Here is a 20,914-nt window from a genome sequence, read left to right as displayed (position 1 = left end):
TATTCCATTTTTCCTTTTTCTCAATCCCGTACGTTTATAAATAATATTAGAGAATTACGAATATAACTTGAGATTCAATATGGAGGCGCTACACTCCACCTGCGAACGCCAAGGTCACCGCTAGTTGGCAGTTTCGTTGATAAAACCAGATTTCACGCCACCTGGTCATGACCTTGGCGTTCTCAAGTGGAGAAATTCAACCATCATTTTATTTTTCCTAGGCAATTTTTTTATTATTAAATAATAATTAAATATAATACTCTAGATGATAATTATCTATTAAATTTAATTATTTTTTATAAATTTTTCATTAATTAATTTAAATTTTTAGTAAATTATAATTTCAACAACTGTTGTTAAATTTTGTTCTTTCTTCAAGCTGATGATTTTTTCAAACAATTTTTATAGTATTAAAATAGAATTATTTGAAAGAAAATATTGTAATTTTATACAGCAAATTTAAAACGAAAATTTTAATTATAATTAAAAGAAATTTTTTTAATTAATTCAGAGAAAAATTGTGTCAAAGAAAATATTATGTTTACTTTTGTATTTTTATGTCATTGTCACTTGGTGAATAAAATTAGAGTAAATTTATTTTACACCTGCGTTTAGAATAACTTATGAAATCGTAATCAAAATACTTCATAATGCGTCAATAAAATATAAATCCTATTATTTAACTTATTTTCGAATAAATTTTCTAAACGATTTTAAAAAGATTAAAATTAAATTATTCATTAAATTATTTTCAGATTTTAAATAATTAATAATAATAAATATATAAAATGTTAAATATAGGTATTTACAATAATAAATAAAATTAATAAATTAAAATTTAAAAAAAATAAAAATTTAGTTAATTAAATAAATTATTAATCTACTAATTAAAATATTAATTGAATAAGTAAAATAAATTAATTATTAATATCCATGAATTTTATTAATAATTAATAAAATTATTAATGAAAGGAGAAAAATACTTTTTTTCGAGCAAAAATAGAAAAATTAGACTAAAGAAACGAGACTCTTTAAAGAATGTTCATGTAGATTCTGAAGTAAATTAAAAAGCAAACTGAATAAAGAAACAAAGGTTCCCATGTAACGAGAAAAAGCTCTTGTTTTTAGTAGTTATTTCACCTTGTGCTAAAGTAAAAAAAAAAGGAAAGAAAAAAACTAGACTTTATGAATCTCGTTTTCATTATTTTTCTTTTTTTAATTTTGTCACTTAATTTCCATTAAGAATTGTTTCAAGAATTCCCACTCGAGACACACTTTTTTTCAATATTTCCCCTCAATTATAATAATTTTATATTAATAATAGAAAACATAATTAAAAAATAAAAATTCTTCATGCAAATTATTTTACAATTATATGGAAATTTGAAGTCTTTAAAACATTTTTATTTTTTATAAAAAAAAATGAAAAAAAATATCTCTTTAAAATAAAAATAAATTAAAAGAAATAAAAAAGAATTAAAATTGCAAACATTACAAAAAGTACAAAAAAATACAAAAATTACATTTAAAGCACAGGGTCAAAATAAGTGAAACCGGCCACTTGAAAAATTTTTGTCCCCGAATTTAAAGTTATCTATGGTTTTTGATAGATATATGAGTAAACTTTTACCCGCTAAAATATTTTTCAAAAATTTTATTTATTTTGAAAGTTATCAGGTGTTAAACTTTTAGGTTACTTTTTATTCTTTTCATTATTACTCCGAAACGAATGAAGATAATTTCAATTTTTTTTTTGGAAATTAAAGCTAAAAGTCTGTAGTTTAAAGTGCAACTGAAAAAATTGCTGTATAATAAAAATTTCTAATTGTTATTAACAATTATTTTAAACAATTGCGATTTAAAGTATGTTCTCAATGTCGGAAAAAAATCAAACTATACTCATGTGATGCGCAAAACTCTAACGAGTAAATTAAAAAAAAAAAAAGTGAGTAACCTCTAAAATTACAGAAGTTATGCATATTTTTCTGACGACGCGCGGGAATTAACTGATTCGCAAACTCTCGAGCGCGCGGGAATACGCCCGCGCCCGCTCCCGCCGCACTGCTCACACTTGTGTTTTCAAACAATTTATGTTAACAGAGATGGAGAAGTAATTAAAATATTATTTTCTTACTGAATAGTTTATTAATATTTTTACTTTTGGAGTAATTATATACATAAAAACCATTTTGTATGTACTCATAAACTGCTTTGCAGTTTTTATGCTTTGATAAAAAACTTTTTTCGTGGGTCTGATATTCTTGAATCGTACAAAAATCGAAATCGATATTGTTTGTGTAGAATTTCATCAAAAAATTTTTTAAATAATTGGATTTCTAAATAAAATAATTAAATCATTTGTCACTTCTCCAAAATTCAATTTTTATTAGTGTTTTAACTGAAATTTCTTCTATAAATCCGCTATTTTTAATAATTTATTATTTCTTAATAATAAATAATAATTAAATTTTTGCCTGGAATTGTAGGTATTAAAATTATTTTTTAATATAATTGAATTCTCTTAGAAAATTTTATTAAAATAGTAGATTTTGAAAATCATTGAATTGAGGAAAACTTCTGAAAATAACTTATATTCGGAGAAGAATTTTATTATTTATTAAGTTTATTGAAATGTTGACGATAATTTAAAAAAAATTGTTATCATAATTGAATTTTTGCAATCATTTGTAAGTTCATCTATTTATGAAAATTGTAAACGCACTCTCTAAATCTGAATTAGTAGAAAGTTACTAATGAAATGGCAAAAAGTCGTGCACCAAATGATTTAGTAATATATTACTAACAAATAGTGAATTTTACTAATTGATTAGTAGATTTCTACTAACAATTAGTAGAACTGTTTTATTAATAGTCGATAAAACAGTTTTACTAATTCATTTAGTGAAATGAGTGACTTTTAATTAGTGAATTTCTACTAAAACATTAGTAAAATTTTACTAAGAATTAGTAATATTCTACTAATTGAAAAGGGGAAAAGTCGTCCATGAAAACTACTAAAAATTAGTCAAATAATTTTTACTACTTTCGGAGTAAATTTATTCCGAAAGTAGTAAAAGTTATCAGAAATGTTTTACTATAAAAGTAGTAAAAGTTACTTTATATTTTTCTCCGTGTACAATTATAATCGAATTCCTCGAAAAATGTAATTATTCTTAAACATTTTATTAAAACTCGTTCAAAGAATTCAATTATTTAAAAATTTGTTAATAAAATTCTTTATGGGAATACAATTTTAAGAAATAATAAATTATTAAAAATAGCGAATTTATAGAAGAAATTTCAGTTAAAACACTAATAAAAATTGAATTTTGGAGAAGTGACAAATGATTTAATTATTTTATTTAGAAATCCAATTATTTAAAAAATTTTTTGATGAAATTCTACACAAACAATATCGATTTCGATTTTTGTACGATTCAAGAATATCAGACCCACGAAAAAAGTTTTTTATCAAAGCATAAAAACTGCAAAGCAGTTTATGAGTACATACAAAATGGTTTTTATGTATATAATTACTCCAAAAGTAAAAATATTAATAAACTATTCAGTAAGAAAATAATATTTTAATTACTTCTCCATCTCTGTTAACATAAATTGTTTGAAAACACAAGTGTGAGCAGTGCGGCGGGAGCGGGCGCGGGCGTATTCCCGCGCGCTCGAGAGTTTGCGAATCAGTTAATTCCCGCGCGTCGTCAGAAAAATATGCATAACTTCTGTAATTTTAGAGGTTACTCACTTTTTTTTTTTTTAATTTACTCGTTAGAGTTTTGCGCATCACATGAGTATAGTTTGATTTTTTTCCGACATTGAGAACATACTTTAAATCGCAATTGTTTAAAATAATTGTTAATAACAATTAGAAATTTTTATTATACAGCAATTTTTTCAGTTGCACTTTAAACTACAGACTTTTAGCTTTAATTTCCAAAAAAAAAATTGAAATTATCTTCATTCGTTTCGGAGTAATAATGAAAAGAATAAAAAGTAACCTAAAAGTTTAACACCTGATAACTTTCAAAATAAATAAAATTTTTGAAAAATATTTTAGCGGGTAAAAGTTTACTCATATATCTATCAAAAACCATAGATAACTTTAAATTCGGGGACAAAAATTTTTCAAGTGGCCGGTTTCACTTATTTTGACCCCACAACAAATACAAAAAATTAAAAAAAAATAAATTGAAACTGAAATTTAAAAATTAAAACTTTTTTCTAATTAAAAAAAATTGATATAATATTATCTAATCCAGAAATATTAATAGTTAGTCAAATATTAATTTATTGTATTCACTATATTTTTATATTAAGCTAATGCGGAAATATTCAATTCCATATGTAAATTTTATACGGAAATCGGAAATATTTTCAACTGTTATGCATAATATCTACGTAATATGTTCTATTAAGTAATTCAATTTAATTAAGCAAATTATTATAAAGTAAATAAATTATTATTGTATCATATTCACCTCCGTAAAAATCAGGAAATTTATTTCGTATATATATAGAGTTGTTACTAAAATAATTGATATCAGAAAATTAATTTAAAAGTTAACAAAAGTTAAGAAATAATTAACAATTTTTTAAATACTGCAAATATTATAATTGCGAATTGAGAAAAATAAAATGTTGAAACTAATTCTTTCATTTATTGTAATTTTTACAATACTCGAGAATTTTCATCCAGTCAATGGATTCATTTTAGGAAATAGTAAGAACAATTTTGTAATAAATTTTTAATTTTTTTAAAAAGAATTTCTTACTTTATAAGTGTAAAAAAAATTTTCAAAATTATGAATTGAAGAAAAAAATATTTTTATTTTTTCTAATTTTTTTATTGTATTTAATAATTTAATTTTTTTATTATATTTAATTATTTAATTTTTGTTTATTGTATTTAATATTATTAAATTTTTTTACTGTATTTAATTATTTAATTTTTTTATTGAATTATTCAATTTTTTTATTGCATTTAATTATTTATTTTTTTATAATTGTTAATAAAATTTTTTTACTTCATAACGCAGATACAGTTAGGAATTATCCACTGGAATTAAATGGAAATGTAACTTTAGGGCATAATTATCTTGAAACAGGAGTAAGGTAAATATTAATACAATTTTTTTATCATTTTTTAATATTATTATTTATATTCTGTATTAGAATTATATTATATATTATTTTTATTATTATAATTATATTATTACTTTATTTTTGGGTTTAAAAATGTATTATTCAAAAAGAATAGAATTAATTAAAGAAGAAGTCTGCCTGCAGTTGCATACTTTAATTAAGATGATAAATTATTTATTCATTTTTTATTTATAATTATTAATGATGTTTAATATTATAAATAATTATTAGAATTAATTTATTAATTCTTAAATGAATTAATGAAGTTTGTTAACGTTGGCTCTGATTATTATTAATTCCCAACTTAGAAGAATCAGAGCGCATGTGCGAAGAGTGGGGGGTAATGTGAGTGAGAGCGAGAAACGTGTGAACTTCTCTGTCAACCACATTATTCTCTCTACTCCCTCGATTAAGGTCATTACACAATAAATTCTTTATTTCAGTCACAGTCGATCGAAAAGAGCACTTTGGAATTTGTTTTTCGTATTACGTTGCGGCAATGAATGTGGTGCCTTTTCCTACAACAATTATGGTTGCTTTTGTGGATGGGGTGGTTCTGGACAAGCTGTCGATGGCATTGATAAGTAATATAAATTTTTATTTTTTATAATTCTTTTTTTTTTTTTTTAACGAAGTATTTAAAAAGTCTTTCAAATATAGTAAATATTTTTTTATCATTCATCAACACATTACGTTTTTATTATATTCATCAATCACATTATATAATTATTTATATTTAAAAAAAAGAGACTAAAATAAATATTTATTTATATTATTCAGTTTTCACATGTAAATTTCAGTTGTTGTAAGCAGCATGACGATTGTTATGGCCGTGTTTCTTGTCCATTAGCCAAAGCATGGCATTACAGTTGGAGTTGTATCAATGGTAATCCAGTTTGCGGTATGTTTTGATAATTATTAACATTTTTTTTCATGTCAATTTATTAAGTAATAAAATTATTTCAATTTTTATTTTTGTGTGATGCTTCACTTATTATGCGTGAAAAATATTTTAGGTTATGTTTATTAATTTTTAAGTGAAATTACACAAAAAATATTAATGGTATTATTATTCATTTTTCAGACTATTATAATCATAATCATAGATTTACAAAATTTGAAGATTTATCATGGGGTGAACAATTATGCAGATGTGACGAATACTTTGCTAGATGTGTGAAAAAGTACGATTGTATCGACTCAGAGAACAAATGTAAAAATTTAGGTTATGAAGTAAATCAAACTGAATTTGTTCCCAAACCAGTAAAAGCAGGAACTACATGCGAAGCGTATCAATATCACTGGGTACTTCATCAGCATAGAAACTATAGTCGTGCCCATGGTCATTATCATTATTGGTATCATTATGTTTTATCAAATGATCCAATATAAAAAAATAAAGAATAAGTAAACTAAAATCTGTAATAGTAAATTGTAAATTTTTACATGAGAGAGAAAAGAATAGAAATATCTTCTCTCTCACATTTAAAAGCTTTCAGTTTACGAAAATTGTTGCGCGCGCATGTTTAAAGGCCTATCCACAATATTGTACCTGAAAGTAATTTGCGAACGCAAAGCATGAAAAGGACAGAAATAGTATGTCTGTATCTTTTTCTATCTCACGTTTCACGTTCACAATTCTATTTTCCGTTGGTCTTTAAATAAAACTCGAAAAGTTATTTAAAATATAGCAATAAAATAAATTATAAATAGTAATTGTAAATAATATTTGTAAATAGATAGCAAAGAATCTCGAGTTAAGATTGAAAAAAAATTAGAAATAAATTGTAAACAATCTACAATCAATGTTAAGAGTTAAAATAAACAATTTTTTAAACAAAATTTTCATTGTCCTTTTTAATTCAAATTCAATTTTAATACAAATTTTACTAAAACTTATATTTTTTAAATACAAAAAAAACATATATATTTATTTTATATTTATATTTACAGTCAAGCCTTTAATCCCAAAAATATTTTACTAAAAATTCTATATCTTTTCTTATAATTTAAAAAGTTTTACTAAAACATATTTTTAATGAAAGAAATTTTACCAATACTAGTTTTTATTAAAAATTTTAAAGCGTAAATTACAACCTCAAAGGTTGCCCCTTCCCTTTTCTTCTATAATTTCTTATCAAAAAGGTTTTTCTATTTTTAAGTTTGAGTTCATATACGTAAGTGTTCATTTAATTTAAATACGGAAATTAATAGTAATTGCGTCATAACCTTTTGTTATCTATGTAAAATTTGATGCTAATTAATTCAATTAGATTAAAATAAATTAGACTTTTTGTATGGAATAAATAAAAAAGTACAGTATCGTGTTTACACACCCATATAAACGCACGTAGAAAATTGTATGACATTCATTAGACAATGACACAAATATTTTAACAACTTGAATCAAAATTTCTGTAACAATTAAGATAAAATTTTTATTTCCTATTTTTACTATTATTATAATTATTATTTTCTATTCAATAGTTTTCGATTTCGTATATAAAGCGTTGCCTATTTCGATAAATGGCATCAAAGTCGATTTAGAAATTGAGTTAACAAATTACTGTTATTAAAAAAAAAAAAAATTTAAACTACAAGTGTTAAAATTTTGTAGAGTTATTAATTAATTAATTTATAATGTTTAAGCTGAGCATTCTTTCCATTATTGTAATTTTTACAATATTTGAAAATTTTAAATGTGCCAATGGATACGTTCTAGAAAATGGTAAAGACAATTAAAAAAGCCATCAATTTGTTTTTAAATTTTGAAATGAAATTATTATAATATAAAATTAGAATTTTTGAAAAAATTAATTGTCACATGTTGTTTTAATAACAATTTTTTTTTAACAGTTCCAAGCAACCATGAAATGGAATTAAATAGAAATGTAACTTTGGAGCAGGATCTTCACTTAGGACTTGGGTACATTTTTATGTTTTTATATTATTTAAATAATAAAAATCTTAGATTACTTATTATTTAAATTATGTGGCTTTTTAAAAAAAAATTCTTTTAACATTTTTATATTATTATTACTACTATAGCAAGGTTTTTTTTAAATTAAACTGTTTCTCATAAAAATAAAATATGAATTCTATTTCTGACAATAATTTCCTAACTTAACAAATAACTTAACAATTAACAATTAACAATTAACTTAACAATGAACAACTATCATAAAATTATTACTTAGAAATTATTTAATGAATAATTTTACTTAAATATTTCAAAATTTGAAATTTTATAAAATTTAAATTCTAATGAATTTAATTAGTAGGTAATTTAAAAATACTTAGATTTTTATGCAAAATATTAATAATTCAAATTCTTCATGAAATTAGTTAAATTTGTCAATATGTATTTGATTAATTTTATTAAAAATAATGGATTTATAGAAAAAATTTAGTTAAAGACATTTGAAAAAATTGAATTTTGGAGAAGCTTAATTATGTTCAAAATAAAAAAAATTCTCGTCAAAATCATAATTTAATAATAAATTCTTCTCCACCATCAAATTATTTTCAAAAATTTTCCTCATTTCAATGATTTTCATTATCTACTATTTCAATAAATTTCCCAAAAGAACTCAACTATTAAAAAAAAATTTTAATAAAATTGTATGCAAACATTTAATTATTTTCATAAATAATAAATTTTCTTTTATGAATTCAATTATTCTTATAAATAATAAATTTGTTTTTAGGAATTCAATTATTATTTTCATAAATAATAAAGTTCATCGCAGGATTTTAATTATTTTTAGTACAATTTTAATCGAATTCTTCGAAAGATGTAATAATTATTCTTAAAAATTTGATTAAAATTCGTCAAAAGAATTCAATTATTTAAAAATTTGTTGAGAAAATTCTTTATAAGAATTAAATTTTAAAAAACATTCAATTATTCAATAGCTAAATTATTTACTTTTGTATTTAAATAATTGAATAATTTTGAAAAGGTTTCAAATTAAAATATTTGAAAATTTGAATTTTCGATACTTTTAACTGTCAATTCTGAAAAATTAATTTTTTTGAAAAAGTTAAGTTTAATTTTTTTTTTTAAATAATTTAAAGTTTTTATTTTCTAATATATAATTAATAGAGAAGAATTTCCGAATAATCGAAATTTCGTAAAATTGAATTTTAAATTATATTTGAAAATTCTCAAAGAACGAATAATTTTACAATTAAAGAAATTCGTAAATAAATGTAACAGAACATTTTTTTGAGTAAAATTTTTTTCTTTATTTTCTAAAAATTCAAAGATTTTTAATTTCATTTTCAATTAAAATTTGTAATTGACAAATAGCATTTTTTAAACATTTTTCTCCCTTTATTTTTAAAAAACTTTAAATTTTATTAAAGCAATCGTAATTAAGAAATAGAAATGATGCAAATTATTTCCTTATGAAAATTGAGAATTTTCTACAAAAATATTAAGAAACGGAAATAAGTAATTTTTTTTCCCAAAAGAAAAGAATCAGTTTGTGAACAATATTGTTATTGAGAAATAAAAATTAAGCATATATTTCCTATTTCTTAATCATAATTTTTTTTAACAATTAACATTTTTCTAATATTTTTTTATAAATAAAAAGGAGGAAAATTTGCATAATTTAGATCAGTCCAAGGAAATTTGTTATAAAAAAGCATATAATAAACAAAATTTATTTGTTAATCATAATTTTGTTTAAATTTTCTAATTTCAAATATTATTTTATTATTAAATTATGAAAAATACCTGCATTATTTCGATTTGTCAAACAATATTTTCTAATGAGAAAAAACAGAAGCATACACAAAAACTTACTTCAAACTCAAAGTGTGGACAGACAGAATTAATGAAAGAATAAAATACGAAGATTATTCTAGTTAATAATTATTATTGATATTATTTTAATTATTATTACTGTTATTTTTATTATTTAAAATATTATTTTTTATTGTCATTATTTAAATTATGATTATTGTTATTTTTATTATTTAAAATATTATTATTTTTATTGTCATTATTTAAATTATTATTATTGTTATTTTTATTATTAAAAATATTATTATTTTTATTGATATTGTTGTTATTTTTTCAAAAAGAATAGAATTAATTTTTATTCATTATTTTATTCTTAACTTAGAAGCGGAAGCGGAGCCCAAGCGTCATGGTGGGGACAATGAGAGCGAGAGAGAGAAACGCAAACTTCTCTGTCACTCTTATTATCCCCACTCCAGTGCATGCGCTCCGAATGTCCACGATTAAGTGCTTTTAGTATAATAATTATAGAAGTACGAATTAAATATAATTTTTAAGCTTGCAAAAATTATATTAAAAATTGCTTTTAATTAGTCACAGACGATCCAAAAGAGCCCTTTGGAATTTGTATTACGTACTAGACTGTGTCAGTAACTGTGGACCATTTTCCTACAATAATTATGGTTGTTTTTGTGGATGGGGTGGTTCTGGAGAAGCTATCGATGGCATCGACCGGTAATTACTTTTTGTTTCTCAGAAAAAAAGAATTTATATTCAAATACTTTCTTTGTAAGCGTAGCAATTGCTACCTTAGGAACTTATTTATTAATAAATATTAAATAAGTTAATAAAATAATAAAAAATATATACAATTTCAGGTGTTGTCAGTTACACGACGAATGTTATGGAACTACTTCTTGTCCACTTGGCAAAGTATGGAATTACAATTGGAGATGCCAGGGAAATGAACCAATTTGTGGTAAGTTGAAAAAATAATACGTTTTCTAGATTAAAATTTTTGTTTTAAATACGAATTTAGATCTCTGTTCGTATTATAACAATGGAAACGATAATTGTTTAATGAAAAAAGAATTTTTTTCAGATCATGATGAAGAGGATAGATTTGAAAAACTTTCATGGGGTCAACAATTATGCAGATGCGATCGAGACTTTGCTAAGTGTATCGCAAGATTTGATTGTCAAGATATTAAGAGATCTTGTGGTGATAATATAAAGCGTCAATTTATTCCTAAACATAATAGAACTACGTCTAGTTGTTCAAAGAATCATATTCACTGAAATGTAAATAAATTTTTTGTACAGCAATTATAAATTTTACTATTGTCAATATTACTATTGTAAATGTTAGTATTGTAAATGTTACTATTGTAAATGTTACTATTGTAAATGTTACTATTGTAAATAGAATAAAAGAAAGAAAGAAATCTTGTAATTTTATAAAATAAGAAATATTTCGCAATTAAAAAATAATTACAAAATTACTATTAATTAGAAAAATGAGAGTCCTATTGCCTTAATGATGAAAAGTATAAATTTTATGTACTTATTTCTCTCGTTTTTTTTGCGGAAATTGTTCTTGACAGTAGAATTGAAAAGTGCTTTTGAGAGTTAACATAAAAGCAAAAGCATGTAATTTACTAATTTATACATGTCCCGTGAAACACATATATGAAGATAACTCTCCTTTTTATTATGAATGACAAAGGTCCAGGTCTCTGTGCCAAGATCCCAGGAGGAGAAGATAACAATCGATTTGCGACAAAAAGATTTTTATCTTACGTTTAGGTGAGAAAAAAATCTCACAAGATTTAAAGTTGTCATAAAAAATTTTAATCTTACTTTTTAATTAGTTTTTCTATAATTGGTTTTATGAACTTAATTTTATTAATTAAATAAAATAGAACTTAACTAAAATTTAAGTACCCATTTTTATTTTAGTTTGAAAAATTATTTTATTTCTTTATAACTAATGAAATTTTATTACTAATTATTATTATTTTTTATAATTTAAAAAGAACGTAATTGTGGTTCATGAACTATTAAGATAAAATTTTGAATAGTCAACTTTCTCCCAAAGAATAAAACTTTCCATTTCGTCTGCATTTCACGTAAGGAAATATATCGAACGATTTACATTTTTTTTTTATTTCACGCTCTGCTTCATACTATTAAAACGTGACGTAGATTTTGAAATTCCACGGGCACTTGACTTCTTTAAAGAATTTTAAATTTTGATTCTAAACTCTTTTTTTCCCTTTACATATTCTCATTAATTCTCATCAATTTTCCCGATGTTGAAAACTTTTTCACCAAAATGAAAAAGATTCAAAATTGGAATTTTTAGAAAAATATAATTTAAAAATAATGAATATAAATGTATAAATAATTGTTCAAATAAATGTATAGTCATTCTATTTATAATAAAACAGTGTATTTTTTGTTGTATAAACAAATTAAAATGCAAAATTAAAAATATTTTCAAATATGCAACAAACCCTTAACCTTTAAGATTAAAAAGAAATTCACAAAGTATTCACGCCTCCCGTTAAGTAAACACTTCTGTTTTTATACTTTTTCGATATGTCCTCCTCAATCTGTGAATTGAAATAATTACTTGTTAATAATTACTAAAAAATTAATTTAATTAATTTAATTTAATTACTAAAAAGTATTTAAGTTCTAATAGAAAATTAACCGACAGAAATTTTTCTTCTGTTCTTGCTATTTTATAAATTTTCCAAACACTTTATTAAGAACACATTTTCACCTGAAATGAAATTACAAATAAAGGAAGAAATTCAAATAAAATTTGGTAATTGAGGAAAAAAGAAAAAGTAACTAAAAATTGTCCAACGAAAAAGTTTTCGAAATTAGAAAAACAATGTTTTTCTAATTTCGAAAACTTTTTCGTTGGCCAAATTTTTTTGTAGAAGTTGAAAAAGTAATTTTTATTTTATAATTCTTACCTTATTTTGAAGTTCCTTAGTCCTTTGAACTACTAATTTTAACATTGGTTGAATATCGACAATTTGCTGTCGAGTCTCATCCTTCTTCTTTTGCATCGTTGTTTGTAAACTCTTCATTTTTTCAACCATAGTCAATTTCTGCTTTAAAGTCGCTGTCAATGTATCCACATATCTGTAAAAAAAATTATTTTTATTTCTTCAAAACAAAAATTTATTTTCTTTATCAATTTTTAATTTTTAATTAATATTAAAAAAATTACCGAGGTGAATGTTTAATATTGTAAAGATGTTGAATTCTCGAGTCCAACATTTCCGTTAAAATAATTTGTAAATTGTCCAGCATGTTTTGTGTACTGTCCAAGGTTGCCAATTGAAGAATTGACGAGGCTTCTTGCATTTGACTCATGGTTAACAAATTTTTATTATTGTCACTTTTAAATTCGTAGAGTCTCAATTTCAGGAATGCCTCCAACTAAAAAATATTTATTTTTGTAATATAAATATTAATATTATTTGTAATATTATTTTGTAATAAATAAAATATTTATTTTTGTATTTATTTTTTCAAAATGAAAAAATTTTCTCCTGTACCTCAAAAAGTTGATCGATAAATTCATTTCTCGTTGAGGGATTGTCCAAGACTGTGAGAGCTTCCTTTCCAGTAGCAACTCCACCGTCGTGACCGTCTGCCTCGACAACAATTCCCGATTCGAGCGAAATATTATAATCAATTTCACCTTCTCCAATTTGCTCTACATTGACATCGCCCCAATCAATATCACCCTCGGCCGCTAAATTAACATCGCCAAAATCAATTGCTCCATTCAAATCCAAACCACTGATATTTCCCTCCTCCTTCTCATTATCACCAAAATCTATCTGCATACGGAAAAAAAATGTTAATTCCTTTTTTTTGCAATATAAATTTCTTCCTTAAATCTAAAAATTTTAATCGTACCCTATTTCCTTGAATAGTTAAAATTTTGTAAAACTTAATTGAAAATAATTCATTTATTTCATATATTTCAAGTATTTTGTTATAATTTTTGAAAAATCAACTTTTGAAGAATTTTAATTGCAAATTTTGAAAATAATTGAATTATCCAAAAATTTTAATGAAAAATCTTTAAAGGTAAATTTAAAAATGAAAGTAAGCTTCTAATTTTTTAAAATTCATGATTTCTAATATTTTCAATTACATATTTCCAAAAATAATAATATTTTAGAATTATTTTTAACATTTTTTGAAGAAAACAATAATGTTCAAAATTTTTAATTTAAATTCATCAAAAAGAAATTTATTTGGTTTTTTAAATTATACAAAAATTCTTTTAAGAAATACAATTATTTTCGAAAAATTACATTAAAAAAATAAAAATTTTGAAAAATCATGGTCCTGTTTATAATTAAAATTCTTCCAAAAATTTGATCATTTTTATTTATACTTTTCAAAAATTCAATTATTTTTAAAAGATTTTACCAAATTTCAACAAAATGATATCAATACTTGAATCAAATAATAATTTAATCCTAATTTTGGTATCAATTTGAGACAAATTGGTATTAGTTTGATACCTTTAAGAAAACAATGGCAAAATTGACGTGTAAGATTGCTTTAAAAGGGAGTTTTTCTCAAGAAAGCACGAACCTTGTCTTAGTTTTACACAGCAATGAATAACATCTTGACATGAAATACCGTTAACAAGTTTCGCGCTCAATGAGCATTTTTTTTAAATTTTCCAAACATTTTATTAAGCACCAATTTTTGGCAGCTTTTTACTTTTTGCCTTACAGACAACAGGGATTATTTGAAAATTCCTTACATTGTCATCGAATTGACTTTCATCATCGAGACTAATATCCAATGGAGTTTCAATAACAGACAATGGCGGTTCTCCATAAATCCATTCATACGTTGTAGTATTTCCTTTTTCTGCAAAGGAAAAAATAAATTTAGAAAACAAAAAACAATTCATATAATAATTTGTTTATTAATTAATTAATATAATAATAATAATTTGTTTTTTTTCTTACCAACAACATATTGCACAAGTGAAATACAACCACCGCTGTGTTTCCTTCCAAGTGTAAATTCCACAAAAGCATTATAAAATTCAACAACATTTCCTAGAGATTTTGTTTTCTTCGCTACGCGTTTATAGATTTCCGGAAGTTCCGTTAGTCTTTCAACTAATTCCTTTTTTATACAATTACCATTTATTCCCAATTGTTTACAAGAGGTGTTAAATTCCGAATGGGCAATATTTTCCGATTTCTTGTATTCGATTTCCTTTTTCTCTAAATCCTGTAAAAGTAATATATTCATTAAAAATACAAAAAAATTATTTTAAAAAAAGGTAATATGTTTAATTCAATTTTTTTCACGTTTTGTATTTGTTCCAATTTTTGAATTTGCTTCTTAAAGCCTGGAACCTCGTAATTAATGTTTCTTATTAACATTTGTGCAGCTTCGGCAAGATAGAGATTATCCTTCTCATAAAGTTTGACAATTTCCTGCCAATCTTTCATTCTTTGCGATCCATAACGACCAAATAAATTTTTCGTATCGGCTTCAGTCTCTTTAAGAATCTCAACAATCTTCTTGCAATGAAAATAATTTATGTCTATAAAAATATTATAAATTCTTTACAATTTGTAATTAATAATTAATAATAATTTATTAATTGTTTTAAAACTAAAATTTATAACAATGGAGTTACACTTTTTATGCTTATTTAACACTAGACATTAAAATACAATAATTGACGTTCGCATTCTGATACTCTTTTTAAAAACAAATACAGGGTTGCTAAGCTTTTGCTCATTTCCAATTCCCTGAATTTTCCAGGTTAAAAAATGTAATTTTCCCTTGAAATCAAGACAAAATTCTTACTTCTCCTTGACTCTAAAGAATGTTCTCATTCAGTTTAAAAATTATTACTCAGAAAAATGTTCCATTGCTTCTTTTTCAAATAAATATTTAATCATTATTATTTTTTCATAAAAATTAAGATCTTCAAAAATTTTTAATTCAAACATTTTTGAAATTAAACAATTTTCAAATTGGCGAAAATAATTTATTGATTGTATGTAACGTCGGTCTTTGTAGAATCGGTCTGTGGTTAATTAAAAATTGGAAAAATTAATTTATTGTTTTTATGTAGGGTTGGTCTGTGTAGTGTCGGTCTGTGGTTAATTAAAAATTGGCAAAAAATTATTTATTGATTGTATGTAGGATCGGTATTTGTAGAGTCGGTCTGTTGTTAATTAAAAATTGGAAAAATTAATTTATTGTGTTTATGAAGGGTCGGCCTGTGTAGAGTCGGCCTGTCGTTAATTAAAAATTGGCAAAAATTAATTTGTTTTTTTTTATGTAGGGTCGGTCTGTGGTTAATTAAAAATTGGAAATATTGATTTATTGTTTTTATGTATGATCGGTCTGTGGTCAATTAAAAATTGGCGAAAAATTATTTATTGATTGTATGTAGAGGCGGTCTGTGTAGAGTCGGTCCGTAGATGATTAAGAAAATTAATTTGTTCTTATTATGTAGGACCGGTCTTTGTAGAATCGGTCTGTGGATGATTAAAGTTTTGGATATTTAAATTCGAAGTACAATTATAGTTTGTAGGGTCGGTCTGTTGAATTTTGTTCTTTAATTATTTGTCTACATTAATACAGTTATGTTTTGTAGAATCGGTCATTGATGAGTTTATCTTTGTGTAGAATTGAGCTTTGTATTATTGGTCATGTAGAATCGGGAAAAAGGTGAAACATAAAAATCATATAAAAACACTGTCTAAATAAAATAATTTTTTTTTCATTTTTGTACAATTTTTTAAAATACTTACGTGTTCCAGAAAGGAGTTTGGCAATTTCCTCATGAATCGGCATATCCTGAATGGCATTGTTAATTTTTTCCCTAATTGACAAAATGTGAGTTTGCCAGTCTTTTTTGCAATGTCGACGATTTAATAACCATTCCAATAGTTTACTTGAATTAATATCAATCGGTAGATTTTGTTCCTGAAAGAAAAGAGAAACAGTTAAATTTCTTGATAAACCGGAAGTTTATATTGTAGAATAAATTAATTACCTCCATATTTAATATTTTCTATTAATTGTTTTTTTTAAAAAGATAACTACAGTTTCCAGCTGTTTGACGTTTTGTTTACGAACTTTTTCTCACTTTTCTACCTTTTCTATATATAAAACAAGATTTTTAAGGTTATGTTCAAATATCCAGAGGATCGAGAGGTAAGGAGGTGGATTAGACAAACAACTACTTACCCGGCTGTCTTAAATGGACACGTATTTCCGTCTAGAGAAAGTTATAAATTATAAAAATTCATCATTTAGAAAAATGACAGAAACAAGTCTTATTTATAGTAAATTTTATTACTTTTTAACCTTTTAAACTAAAATAAACGTATATTTACATTTACTTACCATATTTCAAAATCCCCTTCACTCTGAAGTTGTCTACTTGTTTGCACATAGTTTCGATACTTGTCATCTTCGATATATCGAAATGTACCCAGAACATCGGATCATTTTTGTTTTTGTTCTTGAAAGTGTATTTATTTTCTCTCTCGAAAGTTTTTAATATTATTAAAAGTTGTGTGTTTATTATTTAAAAAAAAACAAGTGTGGCGACGCATCGACAAGTCTACATAAGTCTTTCTTGTAAGTAGAATTTTTATTAATACAACAATGTAGAAAATAAAAACATTCGACAAAAATTCAATTGTCAGTATACACGTGTTAGCGAGCGAATGAAAAAAGAAAATAATAATCGGCTTTTTAATTGTTTTCCAATTAACAATTTACGTGAATATGGCAATTTTTTGTCGTTTCGCCTTTTTGTTTTTTTTTAAATTTTCACTGCAGGAGTGAAAAAATAGTAAAAATTGAAGGTTATGATTTTCTATAATACAGTTATTAGAATAATACAAGTTTATTATGTTGAAAAAAAAGATAACGGTTTTTTTCGTCATTTTGATACATACGAATGGAAAGATCAAAATATTTTTATATATTGACATAACCTAAAAAATTAAGTAGAACAAAAAGGATTTTTATTCTTTTTCCAAAAGTTAACATATTTTTAAACCAAATATTTAACTTTGGAATTAATTTATTATTTAATTTTGATTTGAAATATAAACTATTGTAGAGAATATTTCTTTTAATGAAATTCTATATTTTATTTTCACATCGAAAATGGAAAATAATTAAAATTGGCAAAATTAATTAGCGTAATTTATAATAAAGAAAAAATTTCTTTGAGGTTATGTCAAACTCCACTATAAATAATTTTATTATTTATTTATTTATAAATCCAGAAAAATTTCCTGAAATTTATTTAATATAAATATTTATTTATTATTATTAATAAAAATATCAAAGGATTGCAAAAAAGAATAAAGTTAAAGTTTGAAAATTTTCTATTTGGAAAAAAAATTAGTGTTTTAAAAAATAATAAAAAGACGAAAATTTAAACAACTGTTTTAATTATTTATTACAAATCGCATACACAAGATATCAAAAAAGCGATACAAATTTTCGAATAAAATCACTTTTTTATGCGGTTTTTTCCCAAAAAATATAACTTGCAGTCTGTCGATGTTCTACAAGAGAAATAAATATAGGATCTCAAATGATTTTTTTACACCTTTTTTTGTTGTATATATAAGTGAAAAACTCGACACTATGTGAGAGCACCTTCAATAATGTCTACTTTTTTTTCACCTTCTTTATAAATTAATTAATTAATTAATATTCAAGTTACACACATGACACGCATTTTCTTATATGAAAAAATTAAAAATCCAGTCTATTTTTTTTTTTTTTTACTTTTCATGATTGGATTTCAAAAATAACAAAAAGGATTTCTCATAATACACACAATTAACAGCAATAAAAAAAAGAAAAAAAAATGACATTTTCTATTTTTTTTTAAATTTAAATTTACATTTTCGAAAGTGATTGATATGGTTTCTTGTCGGTGAAGAAATTTTTCAAAATATACACTTGTCCAATACTGATTATTAAAATTGCGAGGGTCTCTTGTAAGGACCACCAAAGTACGCGTTCATTTAAGTCTTCTGCTCTTTTACGTCCTTGCGCTTCACGTAAACGATGATGAGTTTGTAGATCGAGAATTGTCGATAGACTCTTGTGAATTTCTTGCGATGACGATTCCATCTGGAATACATTTAAGAAACAATATTATACTTTAAATGCTATTTCAAATATTTTAAATATTATTTAAAGTATTAATATTCAACTATTTTTAAAATATTAATATTAAACTATTTTTTAAGTAATAATGTTAAACTATTTTTAAAATATGAATGTTAAACTATTTTAAAAATTTTAAATATAGATTATTTTAAAAATATTAATGTTATAACTATCTTTAAAATTTTAAATATAGTTTATTTTAAAAATATTACCATTGAACTATTTTAAAAATATTAACATTAAACTATTTTAAAGTATTAATGTTATACTATTTTTAAAATATTAATGTTATACTATCTTCAAAATATTAATACTAAACTATTTTTTAAATATTAATAACTAAAGTATTTTTTTAATAGTAGTTCGGCCCTAGTGACCGAACCTTAAGACAAAATTATATTTTAAATATTATTTAAAAAATATTAATACTAAACTATTTTTATAACTATTTTTTTGTTCGGCCCTATAGTGACCGAACCTTAAGACCAATGTTCAGCTCACAACTAATTTTTTTATAATTAGCGTAATTATATATTGCAATAATTACTATATTTAAATGTATTATTTAAATAAAATAATTGTCTAAAATATTTTTAAAAACTTAAATAAAAATATTTAAGTTTTTATAAATATTTTATATTGTTTTATAAGATTTCACCTGAGTCATCACTGTTACGTGTTCATTAACTCCGGGCAGAGGTTGTTCCTCGCCGACCTGGAAATCCATATAAACGATTTTATGTGAAAATGTCGAGAATTCATTGCTGAAACAGGCTTTGTAGGGTCCTGACGTTGATGGCGAAAAAGTGTAAGAATCAAATTGTGATTTCACTTGACGATAAATAATTTCCTTATTCGGCGCTTCTAGCGTCACATCCACATCATATTGACCTCCGGTTACAACCTGTCGCATAAAAATGAATTAATCTCCCAATTAAAAGAAAAATAAATATTAAATTTAAAACTTAAACTATTTAGAATATTTAAAAATTAAACTATTTGGAATATTTAAAATTTTCCCATAATACTGAACTAAAAGAAAATTATCTGGGGAAAAATTAAATTATTCCTTTGTCATATTCTTATCGCGGATAATTAACAAACACATGTAAATTGAAAATTTTGTACATGTGGCACTTTAAACATTAACAATGAATTTTTAAAACTTTTTTCCTTCCTGTTTTGAAGAGGAAAAAAAAAAGAATCTTCTAAATTTTTCTCCAGTTAAAGAGGAAAATATTTTCCTGTTTGAAAATTTTATAGTAAAATAAATACCTAACAATTTTTTCCAACTGAAAGTGACATTTAAAACTATTAAAAAAATAGAAAAAGGGGATCCCCCTCCCCTTTTTAAAAATTAAATTTACCTGAAATTCTAGAGTAGATGAAATATTTTTTTCAATATCCTGATAAAAGCATTGCTTTTCATTGTCGGGCAATTCGAAGGTTAACTCGATGCCACTGACATGTAATATCGTGGCAAGAAACGAGATAAAAAGAAAACACACTGACCAAAAGTTCATTTTTTTTAAATTTCCTTGTCGAAAAAGAATAAAATTTTTCTTTAATCTAATCTCCTTATTAATTAGAAGACATTTATATATAAATCACAAATTACGTTTTATTATTTTTCACTGAAAAAAAACCCGGGTTTTTTAACAAAAATAATCACACGCAAGACAGGAGAACTTTTATAACGTGGCCGGATATTATCTCCTTTCTGCTATACAAACATTTTATACCTGAAAATGCCCATTTTTGTCTAAATTCACGTACGTG

At 23.6% G+C, this 20,914-nt stretch overlaps 4 protein-coding genes across 4 annotated transcripts in view; 2 read left to right on the top strand and 2 right to left on the bottom strand.

Annotated features, from left to right (window-relative positions):
• The first annotated feature begins 8,020 nt into the window (after positions 1 to 8,020).
• Positions 8,021 to 11,203, top strand: LOC122499755 (acidic phospholipase A2 PA-1G-like). Its single transcript, XM_043608251.1, has 4 exons — positions 8,021 to 8,080; positions 10,499 to 10,639; positions 10,783 to 10,883; positions 11,007 to 11,203. Exons 1-4 carry the CDS (start codon positions 8,028 to 8,030, stop codon positions 11,201 to 11,203), a joined length of 492 nt encoding a protein of 163 aa, XP_043464186.1. The 5' UTR covers positions 8,021 to 8,027.
• Positions 11,204 to 12,339: 1,136 nt separating this feature from the next.
• On the bottom strand, positions 12,340 to 17,145 carry LOC122499768 (CDK5 regulatory subunit-associated protein 3). Its single transcript, XM_043608271.1, has 9 exons — positions 16,986 to 17,145; positions 16,741 to 16,915; positions 15,277 to 15,515; positions 14,926 to 15,196; positions 14,715 to 14,824; positions 13,483 to 13,770; positions 13,152 to 13,363; positions 12,892 to 13,063; positions 12,340 to 12,519 (listed from the first exon to the last, which is right to left on the bottom strand). The coding sequence occupies exons 1-9, from the start codon at positions 16,989 to 16,991 to the stop codon at positions 12,448 to 12,450; spliced, it is 1,545 nt and encodes a 514-aa protein (XP_043464206.1). The 5' UTR covers positions 16,992 to 17,145; the 3' UTR covers positions 12,340 to 12,447.
• A 290-nt stretch (positions 17,146 to 17,435) lies between these two features.
• The window catches only part of LOC122499764, a 67,037-nt gene continuing 63,558 nt past the window's right edge, over positions 17,436 to 20,914 (top strand). Inside the window, exon 1 of the mRNA XM_043608265.1 lies at positions 17,436 to 17,575. The gene's annotated coding sequence lies outside the window, so the exon portion shown is untranslated. The remainder of the gene's footprint in view (positions 17,576 to 20,914) is intronic.
• LOC122499766 (transmembrane emp24 domain-containing protein 7) lies at positions 18,386 to 20,860 on the bottom strand. The gene is made up of 3 exons (XM_043608270.1): positions 20,503 to 20,860; positions 19,794 to 20,039; positions 18,386 to 19,096 (listed from the first exon to the last, which is right to left on the bottom strand). Exons 1-3 carry the CDS (start codon positions 20,656 to 20,658, stop codon positions 18,860 to 18,862), a joined length of 639 nt encoding a protein of 212 aa, XP_043464205.1. The 5' UTR covers positions 20,659 to 20,860; the 3' UTR covers positions 18,386 to 18,859.

The sequence above is a fragment of the Leptopilina heterotoma genome, unplaced genomic scaffold, assembly GCF_015476425.1.
Source record: "Leptopilina heterotoma isolate Lh14 unplaced genomic scaffold, ASM1547642v1 Lhet_174, whole genome shotgun sequence".
Taxonomy (NCBI): Eukaryota; Metazoa; Arthropoda; class Insecta; order Hymenoptera; family Figitidae; genus Leptopilina; species Leptopilina heterotoma.
The sequence above is the reverse complement of the archived record's forward strand: the minus strand, read 5'-3'. Positions and strand labels throughout refer to the sequence as shown.

Bases quoted from the DNA above. Each gene is read 5' to 3' on its own strand.
- LOC122499755 (XM_043608251.1), top strand. From the start codon at position 8,028: ATGGAATTAAATAGAAATGTAACTTTGGAGCAGGATCTTCACTTAGGA. The intron at 10,640-10,782 runs GTAATTACTTTT...ATACAATTTCAG, and splicing joins GCTATCGATGGCATCGACCG to GTGTTGTCAGTTACACGACG. The intron at 10,884-11,006 runs GTAAGTTGAAAA...AATTTTTTTCAG, and splicing joins GGGAAATGAACCAATTTGTG to ATCATGATGAAGAGGATAGA.
- LOC122499768 (XM_043608271.1), bottom strand. The intron at 14,825-14,925 runs GTAAGAAAAAAA...TTTCCTTTGCAG, and splicing joins ACTTGTGCAATATGTTGTTG to AAAAAGGAAATACTACAACG. The intron at 13,064-13,151 runs GTAATTTTTTTA...TTTTTTTTACAG, and splicing joins AATATTAAACATTCACCTCG to ATATGTGGATACATTGACAG.
- LOC122499766 (XM_043608270.1), bottom strand. From the start codon at position 20,658: ATGAACTTTTGGTCAGTGTGTTTTCTTTTTATCTCGTTTCTTGCCACG. The intron at 20,040-20,502 runs GTAAATTTAATT...TTTATGCGACAG, and splicing joins CATCTACTCTAGAATTTCAG to GTTGTAACCGGAGGTCAATA. The intron at 19,097-19,793 runs GTGAAATCTTAT...AATGTATTCCAG, and splicing joins ACGTAACAGTGATGACTCAG to ATGGAATCGTCATCGCAAGA.